The sequence below is a fragment of the Oreochromis niloticus genome, linkage group LG11 (assembly GCF_001858045.2).
Source record: "Oreochromis niloticus isolate F11D_XX linkage group LG11, O_niloticus_UMD_NMBU, whole genome shotgun sequence".
NCBI lineage: Eukaryota > Metazoa > Chordata > Actinopteri > Cichliformes > Cichlidae > Oreochromis > Oreochromis niloticus.
In genome coordinates this window covers 11670358-11693142 of record NC_031976.2, presented here as the reverse complement: position 1 = coordinate 11693142, position 22785 = coordinate 11670358, and the positions used below count along the sequence as shown (strand labels likewise).

General features: G+C 41.0%; 1 protein-coding gene across 7 annotated transcripts in view; it reads right to left on the bottom strand.

The window, feature by feature from the left end:
- Positions 1 to 14892, bottom strand: part of trak1a (trafficking protein, kinesin binding 1a) — a 36603-nt gene extending 21711 nt beyond the window's left edge. For 2 of the 7 annotated variants that reach the window (XR_003222286.1, XM_025911799.1), the window contains exons 1-2: positions 11610 to 11755; positions 5085 to 5279 (exon numbers count right to left, since the gene is read on the bottom strand). Coding sequence is in view for 4 of the 7 variants with exons in the window: in XM_025911799.1 (XP_025767584.1) it covers positions 5085 to 5279; positions 11610 to 11685 (271 nt within the window). In the remaining 3 variants the exon portion in view is untranslated. Of the gene's footprint in view, positions 1 to 2292; positions 3088 to 5084; positions 5280 to 8391; positions 8549 to 11609; positions 11756 to 14515; positions 14732 to 14859 lie in introns of those variants that run through there. The other 5 variants (XM_025911798.1, XM_025911797.1, XM_019364559.2 and 2 more) reach the window with 5 other exon arrangements.
- Between the last annotated feature and the right edge of the window lie 7893 nt (positions 14893 to 22785).

The following is a 22785-nucleotide window of genomic DNA, read 5'->3' as shown; positions in this document are numbered from 1 at the left end:
GTCACCCCGCCCAAAACAAAAATCTAAAACGGTATTCAATAGAGCTTGAAATTCAAATATTGTGAGAACCATTTCTTAGATTCCCAATGGAAAAACAGAGCCCTTTTATTTAGCCCCAGCCCCAGTCTGAGCCCAGCTGTCCTGGTTGTCCTCTGTCCATTAAACCATTTGTTTGAAGGCCTCTGGAAGTGCCAAAAAGTATTTGGCAGGTTGCTATCAACAAGACTGGCTTGGAGGAGCATGCAAATCATTGGGCTAAATATAAGCCAACCTACTTCCTCATCCCTCCCCAACATAAAACCAGCTGCATATCTATTTCTGCCTCGACACTCCATGAAAAGCTTTATCAAAGAAGCCGTGTGTCCCTTCTCATCCAGCATTTAAACATTTTAACACAGTAAACCTACCATCAGTGTCTAGCAGGCAATATCAGTTCTTAAAAAAGACTGGAAACAAAAGCTATACCAGGCGGCCACATGTGAATAACATTTACGTTGTGCAGCTCGAACTGGGAATCTGTCTCAAACTGTTATGTAAGAATGGATAATATAGGACAATGAACTCATTTCTCCTCCAACATCCATATTAAGTGTGCAGTTTAATGATGTCAAAATACAACAAGTGCACAATGTGCATGTGTACAACCAAAAGCAAAGCAATTACTATAGTGAGAACTATATGTATAGCATGAAATCACTTTAAATAAAGGGACCATAAGCAGGTGCATCATAATTAGGGAGCAAAAAAGACTAAGGCAAGAGAGTAGAAAGACGGACATGATTGTGAAGAAAGAGTAGGAGCTAAAAAAATTTTTTTAAAACCATAAAAAAAAAAAGGTAACAAGCGAGCCACTACTGCACCCTGCTGATAGTGACACCTGTCACATGACCGTGTGGATCAATCTGCAGATTCAATCTGGTATTTAATCATTTCAAGTCACACGCTAAAGCTACTCTGTCTCAGCCACCATAAACACCATAAACACACTGGAATTCAATAAATAAAGGATCGTTTTATAACGTTGCATTAGTTTAAGCTTGTTTTGTTTTTTAGGTCTCCAACAGGGGCTGATATCAGCTAATATCAGCTCTTCATTAACGCTCCAGCAGCATTTTCTAATAAAACAAGTTAGCAACCTACAGTGAGGACACCGCTTGACTCCACAGCACCATCTGCACAGTGCACTGCTGCATGTGCTACAGTGAGACCTCAATGTACAATAAAGACTGAGTTGGAGCCGCTCTGCTGGACAAGCTACAGATAAAAGCTTTCATTTTTGTGCATATGAGCAGAAACACATACGTGGATGCAAACTTAGCTAAGACAGGTCACAGATAATAACAGCAAAGATCTAAACTCGAAACCTTATTTCTAAGCAATTATAGGTTGCTTCTAAAAAATCCTGCTCTGTGTTATGGAGATCATTTACTGCAGTTATGTCATTGAGAGTTTAGATGATTGTATTTTGTTACTTTGTCACCATCTCCACAACATAACCTTTATTCATTTTGTCTCTATGTGCTAACGCAGCTACCCGCTGCAGCAGCAGCAGGGAGCTGGCATTAGCACAACAAGAACTCTAGTTGTTGTCCAGAAACACAGGAGCCACCATAAAGTCCAGTCACACCTCCAACACTTAACACCCACAACTACTACTTGGCTCTATATTAGAAGCCACTGACTCAGCTGCCAAACACCACCCATTACAGCACCTACTGTTTATAATGCTGCTCCTCTCTGTCCTTTCCACAACACCTACCTTCATGGTTTTGCTGAGAATGCCAAGCCACAAGGTGACATTCACATGATTTAATTAGGAAAGAAACTAGCATACATTCAAACAAATCCCAATAGTGAGTTACTTAAAAGACAGTAAATGTATATTCAGTGTGCACGACTTCCTCAAAGCACTTCAAATATGTGTGAATTTGAAGCCAAAAAATTCCCAGCTAACTTTCCAGGAAGTCCTCCATGCCCCTGCTTTGAACTGGTTTCTTTTTAGATAGATTGCAAAGAATTTGACATGTTGATGTATGTAAAGTGCAGGAAACAGCTCTCTTTCTGTGCCATTGTAGTTGCTCTTATCCCATTTTCAGTCTCAACTGTTCTGTACTAATAATGTCTTACTAGGATACAATCCCCACAACAGCCATCTAAGTAGCAGTCTTCCACTTGAAATCCAATAGAAACTACTTACTTGCTACATACAGTAAATGAGCCTCTTTCCAACTCCAGGAAAGTGTCTGGCTTTTCAGGTTGTACATGTTAATCCACACTTTAGTGCTCTCTTACCATCAGTGCACTCTTCATAGTACCAGTCCAGCTCGTAGTAGTCTGCCTTAACAAACCTCTGGCCTCTGGTCTGGCCTCGTCTCTTCATCCTCACTGCTCTGACAGACAGATGTGCCAATGTCCCAGCATACTTAACTGTAGCATCCCAGCATGGTCAGAAACAAGCATCTGTCACTTTAACTGGTTTCCAGTACAGTCTGGCGGTCAATAGGTCAGCATCTCAATTCTTCTTTCTCAGCATGCTTAGCAGATACCAGAATGGACACGGTTACTTTAGGTAAGAATCTGGTGCTCATGATCAGATTTCTTTTCTGTTCCACACTCAGTAACACCAGCCCGTTGCTGTGTTATGCTTAATTTAATGCACTGCTGGTGCCATTTTTGGATGTCATCAGTCAGAACCATTATTTGCGTCACCAGCTGTCAGCTGGAAAAAATACAGAGTCACTTATTTGTATTTTAGTCCGTCAGGTAGTCTTTACCATTTTCAGCAAATTTTCCATCTTCTGCCAAATCAGTCCCTCGTCTTCCTTATTTTCTGTCGTCAGATTTCCGAAGTCACTCCGAAACAAATCAGAGCAAATAATCAGGTCCATCCACTTATAGCTTCATGTCAGGCCACCTTCGGCTGCTGTCAGCTGTTACTCTGGCCACGTTCTCTTCTTAAGGTCGCAAAATGACCTTTTCCTTCCCTTTTGTAACATTCTTTAGCTCAACACATGGACAACCGCATCTCCAGCAATGACTCAATAAACACAGAGATACAGAGAGCGAGGCAGCAGCAGCAGCAGTCACGGGTTTTGCAGCAGAAATGATGAGAATGACGACACAGTGGGATGGGTGGGCTAAGAAGGTGTCTGTAGCCAATGAGGGGGGGAATATCACCAGCTTCTTCCCGCCCACCATTCACATGTCAGCATTTCACCCTCCCTCCTCTCCTCTACTTTGTCCTTCTGCGTGGTTGTTATGGAAACAGCCTCAGACTCCAAGGCCTACGGCTGAGCAGCATGTAGATGCAGAGAAGGCAGTGTAGCGTTGGCAGGGGTGACGTGGCTAACTCGCAATGAATGAACCAAAATGGGGATTCTGGGATTTGTCATATAGGGAGTGATGAAGCGAACGCATGGGAGGCAGAAAGCACGTGAGAGGAACCAGGGAGAAGCACATTATGAAACTACAGCGTAAAGTAGCTACATGCTCACAGGATGTGCTAAGACAAGGCTAACAACATAGTGTTAACCTGCTGCTTGCTAAAAACAGTCAGTGTTTCTTACACAGTGTGAAAAAAAGCAACTGCTGCTAACTAAGTGGCATGCATGGTTTTATGCTAATGTGCCAGTAGAGTCATATAACTGCTTACTCATGTAATGCAGTAAGGTTGCATAAGACCCCATTACAGGATCATTTAGAGCTGCTTGCCAAGTGAGCCTGCACATTAATGCATGTATTATCATTGCATTTATACGTGTCTGTGTGCTGCTATTTGATTTCAGGTATGCAGTTGAACCAAAAGATAAAATAATAAGAAACAACGCAATCCCGAACACACAGCTATTCTAATGAAAAACTCAGTCTTTTTAAAAATGACATCTCCTACATGTTATCTGTTACTCTGTTGACAAATATCTATCACCAGCTGAGGCTGTGAGACAAATCTACCAATCAGACAGTCCACAGTCTTTGTTACATGTGCATTTTATGTCATCACACCATGGATTTGCCTTCGATCAGTCAGCTGCCTCATGTCACAACCTCCTCACACTCATCCTTCTCAGGCAGCAGATCAAATCAACGCTTACTCGGATGATGCAACAGCATGTAGGATATCCCCCTCCCCCACAGCGCTCCTGATCAAGATGCAAGTTGGGTTGGACTTTTCATTATATAAATGCTTAAAAATGGTAACAAGTTGGCACTTTGTGACGGTCTGTACAATCAGACACTCAAGATCAGTTGAGTTTTACCATTAAACATCTTGGCTCATGTATCACTCCTCCTTAGGGTGCCGATACCGAGCCATCTGCTTGAAGCAGATGGGGATAGCTAGTAAAAATCTAAGTGGAGATACAGATGATGACAAAGCACAGTGATGGTATTGACTGCACAGCAAAAAACAATTTTCATGATTTCTAATAATGGCTCTTCTGCCCCCTCGTTATCACCTGATAGCCTGGTTCTCTGTAAGGAATGTCAATACCAAATTGAAGGTGCAGGCAATGGGGCACCGGGGTGTATTTGCAGCTCTTGATTAAGCCTATTTATAAGATGCTTGGTTTATTTTTAGAACATGTTTTTACCCTGAGTCACTATTCCAAGTAGACATGAGTTAGATATTAATAATTAATTTTGAAAAAAAACAAAACACTCTACACTCCCTTGGTTTGCTATGTGCAGTGTTTGCACATGTTATCACGAGCCTGTGCGTGTTTGTTTAATTCAAATTGTGTGCATGTGGGTCTGTATGTGCTCTAGCTGGCACAGATGGCAATCAAAAGCCACAGTTTGATAAAGACAAGTGCTGACGTCGGCATAAAAAAAAAACACAACATGCGCACTGAGTGCACGAAAAAGCAAAACATTAACCAGAGTGAGATAGATAACAGTTATTAAATTTGTTTTGGCAACCACGGTCACTTGGTTCGCCCACACTAACGGAGACATCAATGGAGTCAACGCCCTCTCTCATTTCCACAACATTAACGTTGCCATAACACTCAGCTCTCTCACTGTCACTCTCCAACAACAGGACACACGTGTTATTATATTTTGAAAACGCAGCATAACGAACTTACAGAAGTATTTGAGGGTCTCCTCAATCTGTTCAGTAGTCAGGTCAACGGCAGCGTCAGGGCCCAAGAGGGGAGTGTGCAGCCAATCATCTTGGTCATAACCGAAGATGGTGTCAGCCCTCAGCTTGTACACCGGCAGTTGTTCTTCCAATAAGCTGATAATCTCGAGCTCCGGCAAATCAGTATTGTTACACACATCTGCACATGGAGAGAAGACAAAGTGAAGAATAACTGCTGCTTTCTTTGGAAACATTTATTTTCACATTCTTCATAAAGTTAGTGGACACAGGAAACACCAGAACTTCTGGGTTATTCAATTTAGTAATCAGGACAACATATTTCATTTAGTACACTCATGCAGTCTACTGAACTGGAGGGTGTATGAGGCCCTCTAGTGGCCCACTGAGGAACTGGTTAGGTTTTAATTGCAGGATTTGAAAAAAACAAACAAAAAGGAGACCAGCTAAAAGTTGAGTTGGTATCCCTAATTAACCGTAGCTTTGCGATTGTAATGGCTTGAAATGAGCTAGATGTCAAACATTTCTAATCATTTTTATAAAATACGGGCTTGCCAAACAGTTTAAAGTAAGTTTGAATCCAGTGTTGTGCCACATCCTTATCTATGACAATAAATAAATTCCTTGGCCATAATAAAGCCCATTATTACCCCGACAGAGATAATGATGGCATGCATACCAAACAAGATAAAACAAAATCAGGCCTCCAGTCTCTGTGCAGCCAGCTGATACTTGATTAACCTGCTCAGACATAATAAATAAACAGATGTAAGTAGGTGTCGACTAGCTGCAGGGCTTCCCTAGTAACCTGACATCAAACGTCTTAATTGTTTCCTGTTATTTGCTGTGAAAAAGAAGAACAAAAGATGTGAAATGTATATATCTTTTACATTGTTATAGCCCAAATTAGGTTTGCTCTCTGTATGGTCTCTTTCTTTATCATTTAAATAATGATTACTGGGTGTTTTCAGCCCTTGTATGACAGCTGCAGTGATAAGAGATAGTAAAGGGAGATGGATGGATGACATTACACGCCAGAAAAGTTCCGGTCAGCTGGGATTTAAGAGGGGACTGAATGCTCGAGGCACATGCGCCCTAACCACCGAGCCACTCAGTTGTGCACTCTTTTTTTTCCTTCACAAAATCAACAGCAGCCTTCCTCTGTGAACCACTGATTCACAATTGTACTCTGCTGTGCAAACTTAAATAACCTTACCTAAGCTTTCAGCTATGCGCCTCTCTGTTCACACATCGCTTTAGTGTGCTATTAAAAGCGTCATCCATTTTTGGCTCTATTAGAGAACACATTCTCTCTGCTTACACACTCAAATCAGGTTTGGTCTTTTTTCTTTTTCCCTCCTCCACAAATATAGAACAGAGAAGCTCTTGGACCGACAGAATGAGACAAAACATGGGAATTAACATACAGTAAAAATAAAGTTCTTTGTTTCTTTGTTCTGTCGCTCTATCTGCCCGTCTGTCTGTCTGTCTCCCCAACAATGCGGTCTTACAGTTTTTCTAATGCAGACTGAATGACTGACTGTGCTGAAAAGGGGAACGCACACTCACAGCAGAGGCTGGGCAAACATTTAGCAAGCACAGCCAGAGAAATTTCAACACAGATGTAAGTGCTGAATATCCAATTCCATCAGAACAAGTGACGTTTCACAATTTTCTGGATTTTGCCACTTTGTGCCGCCTCTGGTTTGTGTAAGATTATGATTGATTAGCACATCTCTGTGTAAAACCAAAGTAGCCAAAGTATAGCAGCAAATAAACTGTGCCATTATATTGACACTGAAGTTTTGTAACAATCTATATATTAAAAGCTTTCCTGCGGAGCACAATCTGACAACATATGAGCATGAATAATACTTCAATATACCTAAATGTACTGCAATATTTGGATTCTGATATGAAATATGAACAGTGAACTCTTTAAATGGGAGATGTTTAAGGATGGTAACACTGCAAATGTCACCCAACAAGGCTTTTAGCCTAATTTAAAGGCAAAAAGAAAAGCAGGATGAAATAAGTGTGTGTGGAGGGGGGGCATTGATACGTATTAACATATCAGAAAATGTATAAATGTCACAGCCCTATCTGGGCTTGTTGTGATTTTGCCTCAGTGCTCCTGCTCTCTCTGCAGCTGTAGGTACCACCTGTCTGTGATTTGATACTACTGAGCATTTAGGCTCAGACTGCTTTGTGTCTCCACGGTGTGGTGGTTTACACATTCGCCTAACAAGAGAAAGATCCAGGTTTGATCCTGGGAGGAGACAAAATCCCTTTCGGTTGCATCAGAAAGGGCGTCCAGTGTAAAAACTGAAACAAGTGGAGCTCCCTCTTAGAATAAGTGAGCCACTGAAAGCAGATCCCCTGAACCTCTTGGGAAATGCAACAATTATACATATAAAAATATTTTATTTTTTCATGTGACAGAAAGAATATCACACAACAGAACTTTACATTTACTATGGACCATTTTTTAAAATATGTATTTTTTTGTATCCCACTATCTCGTCATAAGAGAGTGGATAGTAAAACCTTTTAAAGTAAATACAGAGGAGGCACAGAGCACACAAGCTGCGAGGACACCACAACAAGAAAGTTCAAGTTCAAGTGTAAAAATAGGCCTGTCACACAGTCCATCTGAGCAATAAACACACCGCCTAACACAGCGAGCGGGCTACGAAGACACAGAGAGGGTTTTATCACATTAAAGAAAAGCTACTGACTGACTAGGATCAGCTGAAATGTTAGCAGTCACAAAGTGTTTGTGTCAGACCGTTCAACCTCCCACACATGACTTTTCAAATCTTTAACTAGAAAGCATAGATCTGAAATGCAACATGGCTGCCTCCTGTTGACCAAAACAATGCACTTATGCCCCCTGAGGTCAATACTTGAAAAGCCAGGGTTTTTTTCTTCTTTCTAAAACCTACTAACTTTCTAAAACGCACTAACAGGCTTTTAGCTGTTTAAACCTGAAAATCTTATCTTTTACTATAAAACTGAACCCACATTATGACATGTGACACTTTTGATTTTTCACAGATTGAAACAATTCAAACATAAAAAACATTTCCTTTGCAAAGCCAGCTCTTTAACGCCCCTTTCAATATACAAGGTTAAAAAGACAAGAAAGCAACAGTCCCCGACAAACAGATAACAAAAGGGACAGCCGGAAGATACAGCGAGCGCTCTGTCCAGATGTTAGTCAGACTGCTCATAACTGTCACTAGAGATGAGCTGAAACTGCTAGAAAACCATTCTCCACACAGCATACTCACTCATGGTGCCTGAGCACGACAACCACTGCCCCCCTTCTTGCCCTCCAATTACATTTTCCAGCGATCCGGGAGAGGGCAAGGTCGCGGGAAATAACACAGAAAGAGAGAGAGTGTGCCGGGAGGGTGGGAAATGGGAAGAGCAGAGTACTAAAAGTTTTAGAGGACAGTACAGAGTGCAGGAGACCGAAAGAGAGGGAGGGAAAAAAAAAAAGAGGGAGGGAGGAGCGGCCGGAGCCAACCAAACTGGTCCCATCATGCTTGACATGCCAATGACGAGAGACCACATGGACCGCCCCACTCTCTCACTTTTCCACACTGTGGCAGCCAACAAACCAGCTGGGCCCTGCATACAAGCTGAAAGACACACACACACTATTTTCCCCTAATCCTGTATAAACCAACTGTGGCCACACCAGGTCTGATGCTGTTCAGTGCACTTTACTGTCTTTACTGCTTACTGCTTACTGCTCAAGCTCCATTACTAAAACACTAATATCGAGAGATCGGGCCTTTCAAATGTGCGAGAGACAGATGGATCAAAGATTTTAAAAGTGTGAGTGTGTGTGTGCTTCGAGGTGTGGGTGAAAACACAGCTTGAGCCAAAAGATAAAAAACTCAACGTAAAGGAGATTTTGCTATATTAGAGAGCAAGTGTTAAACTACCAGAGAAACAGATCAGCGGAAAAGGTTTCTCCTCGTTACAGCAGTAATCACAGTCTGTGCGACAGGAGCAAAGCTCCAGCAGAAAACCTGCCAAAACACCACTCAAGATTTTTCCCTGTAATCCCACAGATCCCAGCTTTTGGCCCCAAACGAAGCTCGATATGATTACATGTGATCCTAAGCTGATGTGTAATAGTCTTAGAAGCAGACTAATAGCTGCGTTAATCAGTTTAGAATCACTAGTTACCAAACTTCACGGTAATGTGAGCGATTAGGGTGGTGCACAAAGTAACCGATCATTGAGATGTTTCATTTTAGAAATGAGGTAATTTCAAGTAAAAGGAAGTACAGAAGTTGGTGGCTGGTTTGATGCAAACTATAATCCACCAACACTTAGAAAATTGCCTCCATTTAAGTTGTAGTGCTGCTCCGTGGAGTTGCAGCAGAGGGTTATCCAGATTTAGATTGCAGCACAAGCAGCTGCCGGTCACAGAGGGGGCACTCGTGAAATAAAGCGCAGTGGTACGTCAGTGTTATCAAATGTCACCGGCAGCTCACACATCTACACGTGGGTGGCGAACCAGGGTTTTCAAATGTCACTGTGAATCTGAGTCTACTGTGTTTGCCGAGGTGTTATTTTTTTGTAAATAAAAAGCTTATTACCAATAAAATAAAATCCCTCAAGTCCTACATGACAGGTTGACAGTAAACATCTTGAATGACAAACGTAACATGGGATTGGTTGTTGGATTTCCCAATAAATCATTACAATTTCCATCAAAGAAGGATTTAACTGCGGAATTATCAGATTATAAATCACAAATATTTGGTTAAGTGATTCCCACTCTTCCAGGACAAAAACCATGCAAACTTCCACACAACAATGCTTCTCTTTTGGTTTGTGCAGTTAGTACAAAGAGATATTTTTCCATGTGTATATAGTTTCTGTGGTTGCCTAATACACTTCTGATAACTCATATCACAGAGCAAAACCAACTTCCTAACACTGTGTAGAGCCCACTCGTGTTTGCAGGAGATCTGTGGTTCTGCTGTGGTGTCTGGCACTGGATCATTTGGGTCCTGTGGGATGAAAGATGGTGGTCTCTATCAAAGGGGCTTGTTCCGGGGCATGCTGAAGGTGGTGCATTAGATTGGGATCAGCGTTTTAGTCTCTTGGTTTCTGAAGCCGTTTGTGAACTCTCCAGCTTTTGGAGGAAGCAGCTGTCGGGGAGTGCCGGTGACGTGTGTCTAAGTAACATCCATGAATGTTGAAGTTACACCAATCTGTTCTTAGTAATAGTGCGCTTAAAAGTAAGAATTCACATAATAAAAATCAGTTTACTTGGATACAAATGTGAGCTGGCGATTTTGATTAGTTGGACATCCTGTGGAATAACACGGCAACGCTGCATCACACCGCAAGCGACATGGCAACCACAGACCAGAGAGAGTCAATCACATTCAGTGACTTAAAGCGACTATGGGCAAAATATCCGCTGATGAGACAAAGTAGCTGTGAGTAGCTGGAGATTTTTTCTCAACTTGTATATCTATACAAATACAGATGCAGGCAACAGGAGTCTGGAACATTCACAAGCGTCCAGCCGTCAGCTGCAAAGCAATTCACGACGAGCCAATCATTTCCAGTGTGGACGCAGCTTAAAGGACAGCTTTAACAGACCAGAAATGAAGGGCGAAGGAATACTTTTCTTTAGACATTAAAAGACATCAAATATGTAAACGCTTAACCCTAACCCTTAAAATCATCTCTAGTTAAATATTAGAGCTGCCAGAGCAGCTGATTAAGTCCTTTTTTTAAAGCCCTGCTGTGTAGCATGACACTGACGCAAGAGCTGGAATCAGCCAGAATAGTAAGGAGGCATCAACTTAACAGAACATCAGATACAGTATGTAAACATCTGAAATCACTTCTTTGTGTTTGTGTTCCATGTGCCAGATGTAGACAGATGAGATCATCTGTCTACATCTGGCACAAACTCACAGTGCATATTTTATGAATGTTAAATTTAGATTCAACCCACTGTTAAATATTTTTCAGGTCCACAGAATTGATAAAATCCAAACTAATGTACTTCAGTTTGTTCTGTAAAGTGTGCAGTCAGCCACTGTTCTTACTCCCAGTTGTTCTTGTTGGATTATTCATACTTTTTTTATGTACAAAAACATTGTAGCCATAGCAACCCTCAGTTTATGTGTGCAACAGTCCCCCCCCCGCCGCCAAAATTTTCCACTCAGTGACTACACTTCCTCAAACAGTGACTGCACTGGTCAGACTGACTAGCTCACAGAGGCTAATCTCAACACACAGAGTGTTTTGAGCGCTTTACTGAGACTCTCGTGGGTCAGCACAGGTTCAAACTTGTCTTTGTGATAATGCAAGCAGAACCCAACACTCCTTTAAAAAAAGAAAAAGAAAAATAGCAGCACAGTGGATGTTTCTGCATGCCGTGATTGGATGAGAGCCAGAGGAGCACACCCATCAGATGAGATTCAACTCTGTTTGTCCACTTGCCATAACTTTGCCAGCCGCTTACCAAAGTTATCCGTCCTCTGCCTCTTTTCTATGCGTCTGTTTGCTCCCAATCGTCCTCTCCACACCAGACATCCCATAATTTCACTGTTACTCAACTCTTTACATCATCGGAGACTGGTAACCACGGAGAATTAATCTCACACCCAGAAACTGCCGCATGGCAATGAGCTGCTCTATTCAGCTCATTGTGTTCATTTGTTCGCCCGTACCCACTCCCACACCAGCTCTCCCTCTCTCTGTGAGAGATTCAAAAAGAGAGTTGGAGAAGCAGAATGACAGACAGTGAAGGCTGAGAGAGGGAAACATGAGGACACAAACAAAACAACTGCAAATTTGAACACAAACCAGCAGATGGCAGCACTGACCTGAATACCTCAGCTGACCTTGAACAGTTAAAACTGGGCTGCTGTAGATCCTACCACAGCTTTGATTTCCACATTTGACTTTGTAAATACAAGTGACCTGTTAAAGAATGAGCCTGTCAGCCTGAAATCAAGAACTTTTTCTTTTTTTTTACATATACGTAAAAACCCAAAGAAAAAAGAAAAAAATGCATTAATATGCATTAAAGCCAACAGCTAAAGGAAAATAAAGTTAAGATAATAAAGAGCAATAATAATATAGATTTATAGATTTTTTTAGGGCTTTAACAGACTACCTATAAGAGTCGGCAACTGATTTTTAGGGAATAAGCTGTCATATGAATGTACACAGCACTATAGGGTTTCAGTCTTCTAAAAATCTATTTCAGAGAACCACCGATAGGGGAATTGGTGATTTAAACATCTGATATATCGGCAGATATTTTAGACACACAAAGCATAAAAATAATCCCTCACTTTTATTATGTAAAGTAATTTATTAGTCCTCATTAAGATCGCATTACAGTGCAGTTTAAAATTAATCTTTCTTTAATTTTACAACAAGTCGGGGATTACTCGTTTGTGCTTTCATGCCCTACATAACACTCATAACATGGTTAAAGGGTGTTTCTCCTGTCTCTTTTTTTTTCGTGGCTCAAGAGTTGGGAGTTCGCCTTGTAATCGGAAGGTTGCCGGTTCGAGTCCCGGTTTGGACAGTCTCGGTCGTTGTGTCCTTGGGCAAGACACTTCACCCGTTGGCTACTGGTGGTGGTCAGAGGGCCCGATGGCGCCAGTGTCCGGCAGCCTCGCCTCTGTCAGGCTACAATGTAGCTTGCCATCACCAGTGTGTGAATGTGTGTGTGAATGGGTGGATGACTGGATGTGTAAAGCGCTTTGGGGTCCTTAGGGACTAATAAAGTGCTATACAAATACAGGCCATTTACCATTTTAATTTACAGGTCATTGTAAATGCTGATACTGATATATCAATAAATGGCTGATATCGGCCCCCATTGATATCGGTCAGGCTCTAACAGTAAATATAACTTTTCAGACATGCAGTTCTTTCCTTTAATTCTACTTTAAGCACTTTGGCCTGTTTTTCATGAAAGTTTAGATTTCGCAACATTTATGTTTCACTTTCAAAATGATTGAATGATTTTCATGGGATTTGCTCAGCTCTCTTAAAAACATGATTGTTGGGCAGAGTACACTAAACACCAATATCATCAAATTCATAACTTTCCATTCGGTTCATTCAGTTTGTAGTGGATCTCTAAAGGAACAAAAACTATCATCCCTGCTGTAGACCAAGAATGGCCCTGTTCTCTAGGATGGATAATATGAATCTCCACTTATATTTAGTGGGTGTTAAATTACTTTGGTGGCCTGGCCAAGTAAACTCTATATATGGGGAAACCCTGCACTGCACCAGCTACAGTAGATGTGTGTACCTGGTCACCAATAAGCCATAAGCGCAAACCTTCGATTTGGTCATGCTGAACGAGCAGAGGTGCTCTGGCTTACTCTGCAGTTGATTTAACTCTAAAAGTGTAACTAAATCTACATATGATAGATGACTGAGTATGACTTTCCTACATGACTCTTTTGGTAACATAAAAAAAAAGAGAGACCTTGCTGTTCAAAATAATACAAGGAACTGAGATCATGCCCAAGGGTGGAAAAAGAATGTCTTTGGGAGGGTCTTTTCCTGTTGCTCCGGTGAGTATGAACGTTACACAGTATGGTGCTGTATAAGTGCTTGGCAACATTTATGAAGTGCTGAAGTAGCTTTTTAGCCAGGATCTACTCAGCTCCCTCTCCCTCCCTTAATGATCCTCAGAATCCCAACCTCCTCTAATCTAGACTGCTGCATGATTAGCATAGCAAAAAGAAGGAAAGAAAAAAAATCAATACTCATTAATTTTGTATGTAATACCAACTCAATTAAAAGTGTCTGGTGGGTATTCTGCCCAGACTGTAAAGAGAAAGGAGAAGGGCCAGCGCACAGCTACATATTGGACACTAGTGTCATCCTGCATTGAGGAGGAGGGTTAACGGGGTGATGGGGAAAAAAAGAGGAGGGGAAACGCGTGAAAGAACTGACAGAAACAGTCCACTGAGAGGTCTTCTCTCTTTCACGTGCTGGCTCACACACAGCTGAAGTCCCCTGGAGCTGCTTCACTGACAGGATGTTACATTAGAGAAGGGTCACAGAAAAGGGACAGTTTCTCACAGCTCCAAAGGCCTCACTCTCATCCAAACCACCTCCATCAGCCTGCAGTGTTCCTAACACTTTACTCCAAAACCATTAGAGACTGGGGGCTGGCATTACTGTAAACTTTTAATTGGGTTAAACTGTGCTGTACTGTGTAAGTTCTATAATACATTAATGCAGCCAAATGGACTTGTAAAGGACCAAAGGAGATCATTTTTGACAGATGAATTATACGCATGTCTGCACACAGTGCTGATACAACAGCGCCAAATGGGTTCCAGTAAGTTTTGTCTGCCGACAGTTATAACATATGCATGCAGCAATTACCAGTAATGGTCTCAGCATCTGTGTAGGTGGCCGTGAACTTCTGAAGTGCAGCCTCACTGACATATTCCTCCTCTTCCTCCTCCTCACAGGCCAATCGGAGCGCTTGGCTACGGAGCTGGGATGCGTGTATGTGTTCGGAAGGCTGTTTAGGGGGCGGGGCGGAGGAGCAGGAACAGGTGGGGGGAGTCTGAGCCCTCGGGTCCAGCTTGGCGCTGAGTGATTACCGATTAAAAACAGGACCGGCCATGGACCAAACTTGGACCCGCCAAAGCAGAAACTGAATTAGAGTTGTCCTGAGCGCATTTATTTGACAGGGGAGGATGGAAATGGTCAGGTTGTCTCACCAGCAAGGCACAGAGGGGGCAGCTGCCAAACCAGACTCCTGTAGGCGTGGAGAGACAATGTCTGAAAGACAAGACGAAGAATTACATTAAGCAACGCTTATGTTAAAATCGCAGTGTGTAAAAAGCAAAATGATGTAAAACAAAGCACAACATCTCACAGGCTCAAGTTAAAACTGTGCGTTTATAAATATTATTTACTTTGCCGTGTGAAAACACATTTAGATTCTCTCTTTTTCTCACTCACATAAGGGCAAGCAGTAGTATCACACTTCTCTGCACGATGGATGATTGGCTAAGAAGCAGTGCACATACTCGAGTGTAGACAGTGCCATAGACATGACTTTAACCTGTCTTATCAGTCGGTCAGGTATACCGCTATGACCTAATGTAAACCAGTTAAACTGGCATGTAACTAATATTATGTCCGAGGAGGTTATAATTAGGTTTTTATTTTTACTTTAACAGGCAGGTTGTGACTCGTGGGTAGATAAATAAATGCATGGATTAGATGAAATATAGAAAACCCTCTCAATATACTGTCAGCGCCATCCAGAGCATCACCTCAAAACAATGCAGTATTGGAAAACTGGAGCCAATGTGACACAGTGGATAACTACAATTAAGTCACTGTTTAATTAAACTACAACAACTCAGCCACAGCATCTATGATAAAAGGAAACCTGGGAAACGAGCTAAAAGGCGGACACAAATCACATCATTCTCCAGGCTGCCAAATCAACAGGAACTCATCTACGTTTCTCTTTATGGCGAGCCATTCAAACACACTCACTCCTGATCATCATTAATTAAGAAAAAACATGTAGGTGTGGTTTTATTGCACCACATCTTCTGCTTCTCCACTTTCTGCCTTCTACAACATTAAAACTCCCTTTCCCTCCCCTGTATTTACCCACACTCCTCCTTCTCCTTCTCACCATCTGTCTTTTTTTTCCACCAGGGCCTCCTCTAAGACGTACTGAGTAAGATCTCATTGTGGGAAGCAGAATTTAGGTCACAGAGTTTCCATTATTTAAGAGCAAACGGACATCATAAAAGGCCTAAATATTGTTGCTAATGACAACAGTCTCTGCAAAACATACGCCAAGCCACAGTTTGTCCTGAAAGTCAAAACCTAAATGTTTTTAATTAATGTTTGAATTAAAAAAGTCTTAATTTAGTTATCACAACTTCTAAAGAAATTAAAATTGTTATAAATCTATACAAACACTGCAGAATATATCATGCATGTTTATTATTAGCAGCTGATTCTAATACCAATACTAGGAGATGCCAATATTAATATTTTTATCATCTTTGTTTTGCTTTTGATGCTATTTATTCCTCTTGTTTCGGTTTTATGTGCTGGACTAATACTTAAATGGCACTTTTCTGTTCTTACTAAGCACTCAAAACATTTTTTTTTCCCTTTTAATGCCTCGTCACACTGTCCTAGAACCACTAACCAGATCAACACTGATGCAGCACAAAAAAATAAACACCTGTCATTCTATAAATGTCATTCTATTTGCAGATATCAGTCAACAAAAGCAGAAAAACAAAGCAACGCTGTTATTAAACAGTTTCATTCAAGTGTTTTCCTTTGGGGTAATTGAACCGTGTCACGTTTAGCAACCTGAATGAAGGATGTGTCATTGCTATACAAGTGTAATGCTGACCAAGCAGTACTGTACTTTGAAGTCAAGTTTCAGTAATAACTGGGTCAGCAATAAAAGGATCAACTATGTTATGGCCACAAAAATCCCCATGGTGGGAACAACATAACATCGTGCTGTGGAGCCAGGGCTCAAGGACAAGGTGTGGTTTCCACCAACTTCATTGTTTTCTTTATGTCACAGGTTTTGCAGCAATGATACATTAAGGTCAAAAAGTTTTTGGACGACATCGCTTTTGTAGCTTTGTGTCTTTACATCCCTGCATAGGACCTTAAATCAATCAAACAAACATGAAATTGAAAGGCAGACTTTCAGCTTTAATTCACGGGGTTTAAGAAATGATTGCATTAACTGTTTCAGAGTAACAGTCATTTTTATATGTAGTCCCCATTTTCAGATGCTTAAAAGTAAATGGACACACTAATATGGGTGGATAACAAGGGCGTTGACATGTTTTAATGCTTTAAGCATGTTCTCTAGTTGTAGTAGACAGTAGTTTAAGGAGGTACAAAAAACTACAAATACCTGGACAGGATTCATAATGCATAATATTATATATAATATCCATATAATATCCATAACAATGCTGTCATTAAAACCTGTCATAAGTGCGAGTCAGTCTGCCATCTTCGGCAATTGAATGGGATCAAGTTGGGAGTTACATGCAATCGGTTTCTCATAACACACCAGTTAGTTGTGATAAATAGTCAGGACTACATAGACAGAAATTCACATTTAATATTTAAGTTTGTGCTCAGCAATTCCTGTTCTATAGGAAAATAACCAGCTGGCAGTCAGTTGAGTCGAGTCCACTCAAAGTGTTGAGACCGATTCAGACTGCTGCAAACATGTTTATGGCAGCATTATAAATGGGAACGTTCTAAATTAGATTAAATTATGTGCAAACCTTTGAGAATCTCTGAGAGTAATTGGAAATTGTAATCGAAATTGTCACTAGGTGTGAATGTGCGTGTGAATGGTTGTCTGTCCCTGTGTGTTGGCCCTGCGACAGACTGGCGACCTGTCCAGGGTGTACCCCGCCTCTCGCCCTATGACAGCTGGGATAGGCTCCAGCGCCCCCCGCGACCCTGAAAAGGATAAGCGGAAGCGAATGGATGGATGGATGAATTTATTTATTTATTTTAGTATATCCAAGGTGGTTGCTGTCCTACCTTTACTCATGTGACTAAACCATTAGCTTACTCCGAATTAGCAGGTAGCTTTGTCAAGCTAAGTGTCCAGTTTTGGATTGTTTTTCAGTTGAGGTCATTTAATAAGTTTGCTCAACTAACATTATCTCAGGATGGTAGTGCATTAGATAAGCCCTTTTATTGCTGGTATTTTAATTTCTTTAATAAAATACTGATATTTGGTGTCCCTGTATGGATGCAATATCACATTGCAAAATAACATGACTTCACGCTGCATTGACTTTTCTTCCTCCTATCCTTATCTTCCACTGTGTTTTAGTGTGACTGAGCTGGTCAGTGCATTCATTGCTTTTAAGAGGCAAAAGTACAAGAATTGTTCCACTGTATCACATATAAGATGACTGTGATAAATACATCCAAACACACATCTTCATCGCTGATTGTATTTGGTTAATAACAGCAAGTGTAAAGATGGGTTTACTTTGATTACAGATGTGTTAAGTGGAAATTTTAAATCATTTACATCAGCTGTCTGGAAGGCTTTATGTGTGGATCCCTAGGACTTGAGTTAGCACTTAACTGTTTAGATAAAACTTGTGACACCCCAAAAAGATTTTGTCAATTTACGCAGAGATAAGAACTATTCGATCTTAGTCCTGACGGTCTGGAAAAAGACAAACAGCTGATTTGTCAGTGCAGTCTGTTAATCAGTTACCACTGACGGGGCTTGAAAACGCAACAACATGGACATTACAACACAGACCACAAATATTCAACAGCTGCTTTAAGAAACCAGAGCTGCACCACCCAAACCTTTTAGTAATGTTAAAAACGTCTTCCTTGAAGACTGAGTCAAGGCCAGCTCAGTGGCCCAACCCTTTCTTTGTTCCAACTTGACCTTAACAACTCTTAGATAATAGGCAACAACAGCAAAACCACGCATACCACGCGCCATGAGAACAACAGAAATGTGTCGATTCGAGTGAATCCCGATAACATTACACTTCACACATGTGACTTCTAATGCATGGGAACTCTCACAGGAGACACCACAATATGTTTATTGTTTTCTGGCACATGTGGTGTAACCTCACAGTGGTCCAAGGTGAGTAAGCTCTTTCCTGACATCCAACTGAGAACAAGCCTCCTTTAATGTTCGACTACTTGGGAAAAAAAAGCAGTGCTAACAACCTACCACTATTTGTTAAATATCAGCTAACTGACTGAGATTTAATACTGCAGTTTGCAAGTACTGTCAGAGTTAGAATTGGGATACACAACGCAACCTATTAGCAATACCATTAGCATGTCTGCTGTTAAGCACACCACAGTCAATACATCGATTCACAATACATGCTGTTGCAGTACTTTTTAGCAGCTGAGTGCTCACTTTTGTCCTAGCTAGAGGGGATTTCCTTACTTTTAGCAGCAGACCACGTAAAGCACTTAGACTTGGAGCTGTGCAGTTTTCAGTGTTTTGCTATGTGCAGCATGTGTGTGTCCTGGATAATGGAATATACAAAGATATCCTGACAGACATTTGGCGGTCATCAGTCTAGTAGCAGGAGAGAGTACAAAACAAGCTGTGATCATGAATTAGAGCGTAAACGCAGGAAATGCTGTATCCACCATAAACTACTTCCTGTCAGTGTTTTTTGACTCAAGGGACGAATTGAGCTGAACTTAAATCAGCTCTAAGACATATTTCAAAACCCCTTTTTTGGCTATGCTGACGAACATGTCAGAGTCTCAGTGGCGAATGGGTGAGGTGTCCTGAACCAGACATAAATGTGCAAAAGCTGGTCCCATAACATCTCTCAGGACTGCAGGCCAACATGTAAAATCCCTGAATAAATAATAATGACGTGATGGTGACAGAAATCAGGCAGCCATTGGTTTTGACTAAAAACCAAAAAGCCCACATAATCGTGTTATTACACAACAACATAAACGCACAAAGGGATCAAGCACTGTTGAATACAAAGGGTAATGCTAATTCTTAAGCTGTGTTTAACTGGTCAGAAGCTTACCTAACAGGTTCAGTCAAGTCTCAGATGCGTCTTTAATTCCCTCTTGCGTACCCCTAACTCTTTTTCCTGCAAATGAGATTATGTGAAACCTTTCATTTTTCCCCAGCATCATCTTCCCTAGGTTTCAGATATCACCAATGTCAAATATTAGGCGCAAACAAAAATGTCCTTAAGCGTATGTTGCTATATTTACATATGAAGCACATGGTGCCAGTGTAGGCTAACCAAAACATTACCTCATAAGTCAAAAACTGCTTTTTGGGATTAAAGCAGGATTTCGTGTGTGTATGCGTGTCTCAGTGGAAATGTCACTATGAACAAAATGTTTGTGTGGCGCTGTAAATGAAGGTCAGTCCAGGATTCAGGACTTCCTGTCAGCCACTGTTTGATCATGGGATCAATCAATACCCTGTAATCCTGTGCTTGACTAGAGATGCAATCAAAAGGTGTGATTCCTCCTAAATACAGACTAGATAAAAAGAAAAAGAACATCTATTCAATAACAACTTAAAGTGATTCACAAAACTTTCAAGATTTAAATGATAGTTTTTAATATTTATGCAGTAACCAATGAGGAAAGCGTGAATAACACCCAGGGAACCTCACCACAGTTTTCTAGTCTCAGGTAGTAGTGTGCACCTTTTTTGCAAGTCTGACACTGCATCTGCAAAAGAGTGTTGAGGAATGAAATTTAAAGGACTAACCCTGTAAAGACACTGCTTTTGTAGAGATTTAGTAGTTTGATGGTAAAATATGACTGCTTATATCTTACAAATGTATGAAAAAGGAGAACTAGAGAATCTTACACCCGGGTGGCATTTCAGACCACACCCATCTTCAAACTCTGCCTGATCTCAAGGACACACCTGTAAAGTTTCATGGCTGTAACTTTGTTGCAATCACTCACACTCCATGGTGTGAAAGACATAAATGCCCGCCAGAGAGTACTCAAAACTGCCTTTTCTGTGCTCTAAATGCAGTATCTTTAGTATCCACACACACTGTTACGGTTGGTGTTTTTTGAAACACAGCAGCTCCAAGCAGGATCTCATTTGACTAACAAATGAAACCACCTTTGTAGATGCAGGGACTTTGATTTAGCATTCTGCCTGCTCGGTTCAGTTTTATATTATTACGAGTACTGAATTTACAGAACCCTGTCCTACAGAGGTGGTTGTATCGCTACAGCATTTTTAAGTCCTCGTGCTTTCAGTGGCACGATTTGTTGACGATGAACAGATCAGGACTTGCATAAAACGAACGCGAATAAAGGAGAGAATCTCTTCTGGCCTTTCATCTCTCTTCACTGTATCCTTCTCTGACGTACTTCCTACAATACGAGCGCCTTTCAGTGACACATAGCAACCAGTCCTTTGTGTTCATACAGACTCAAATCATGTTGTCAGATAACAGAGATCTGATACCATTACTCAGTTGGACACACACAGTCTCAATTCAACCGTCTTCACAGGGAGGAAAGAGGAAGAGGAAGACAAAGAGAGAAGTTGAGGAAAAATGTCACATGACTGGCTGAAGAGGGTTAAGACAGCTTTTTGAAAAACCTTTCCCTTCACTTATCAGGGTTGAATATCTCCTGGGTGTAGTGCTGACAGGAGGGGAAGGGATGCTGCTTTGCAAGAGCAAACAAGAAAAAGGAGTTGACAGATTCTCATAAAGATGACGATGCAGCCACATTTAAAAATAAGCATCAATGGAGAGAAGCTCTTCCATCACAGCCATCAGCAGGAAAGACGAGACCACATCCAGGGAAAGAATGATGAGGAGAACATGGTGGAAGAAGGATTAGTTCTTCTTATTCCAAAAATTGATTTATCATTGTTATTATTCTATAGACAAGAGAAAGACAGTGTTATTGCAACAAAACCACGGCCAAGAATGGCATGCATACAGTTAAGCTGTTTACAGTAGGTGACTCACATTGGGATAGCCCACAGTTGGAATGGAAAACAGATCTTTCAAAAAAGAAAAAACAGAAAAGAAAGCCATCCGTGTCGTCACTTTGACCGTTTGTACTGATTGCAATGTACTGTAAATCCCTCCCACAACCAATATGACAGTCTGAAGTGATACTGCAAACTGTGAAAGCAAACCAGAGCAGAGTACACAAGACCTGGTATTTGCACACTTGGTAGTATTTGTAAAACAAGAAGAACTTCTTAGCACAAAGAGCACTGTGGGGAGTATCTAATCCAGCAAGCCTTTATCTTCTATGTCCAATAAAAACAAACTATTCGTTTTTTGGGTTGGAGTCTGATACACACTTCAGCTCGATTTACAATAACCACGAGCACACATGCTTTGCAGAGACAGCTCAGCGAACTGTAACACACTAAAAATAACTCTCTTCCTGTTTGCCATTAAAGGGTACCCTATTATGCTTAAGGTTTTCTGCGATCATATTCATACTCAGGCTTCACACACTCAGTTCCAGACAGTTTTTTTTTCTACTTTAGGTTCTGTGCAGTGTCAAAGTGAGCCGATATCCTCATTATGACCATCTCAGACAGAGAGCTTGGGCTCTGAGGAAAAACACAGCCACACCCAATCGCTGTGCATAACTTTTGCTTGCCGGGGCTAGCCAATCAGAAAAAGTTAGCCTAAAGAGATAGAAGGGAGCTAAAGCTATATGTTTCAGACACTAAATGAATTAAATAAGATTAAGGATTATTTTAAACAGTATTTTTATTCTTTGAATGATTCACAGAGGTAGAAATTAGCATAATAATTCACGTTAAATAGACTTTTTTTTAAAATCTATAGTTTGTGTGCTTTTAATAGCACTATAAAGTAAAGCAGTCAGGTATCACCCATGAGGTTACAGCACACTGATGTGAATCACTGTTTGCTTTTTTTTAAGACAACAGTATTAAATCAAATCAAATCAAATCAAATCAAATCACCTTTATTGTCACGTCACATGTGCAGGTACACTGGTACAGTACATGCGAGTGAAATTCTTGTGTGCAAGCTTCACAAGCAACAGAGTTGTGCAAAATACAATAACGTGCAACAAGCAAAATATAAAAATGGTTAATCTAAAAAGTAATAAAT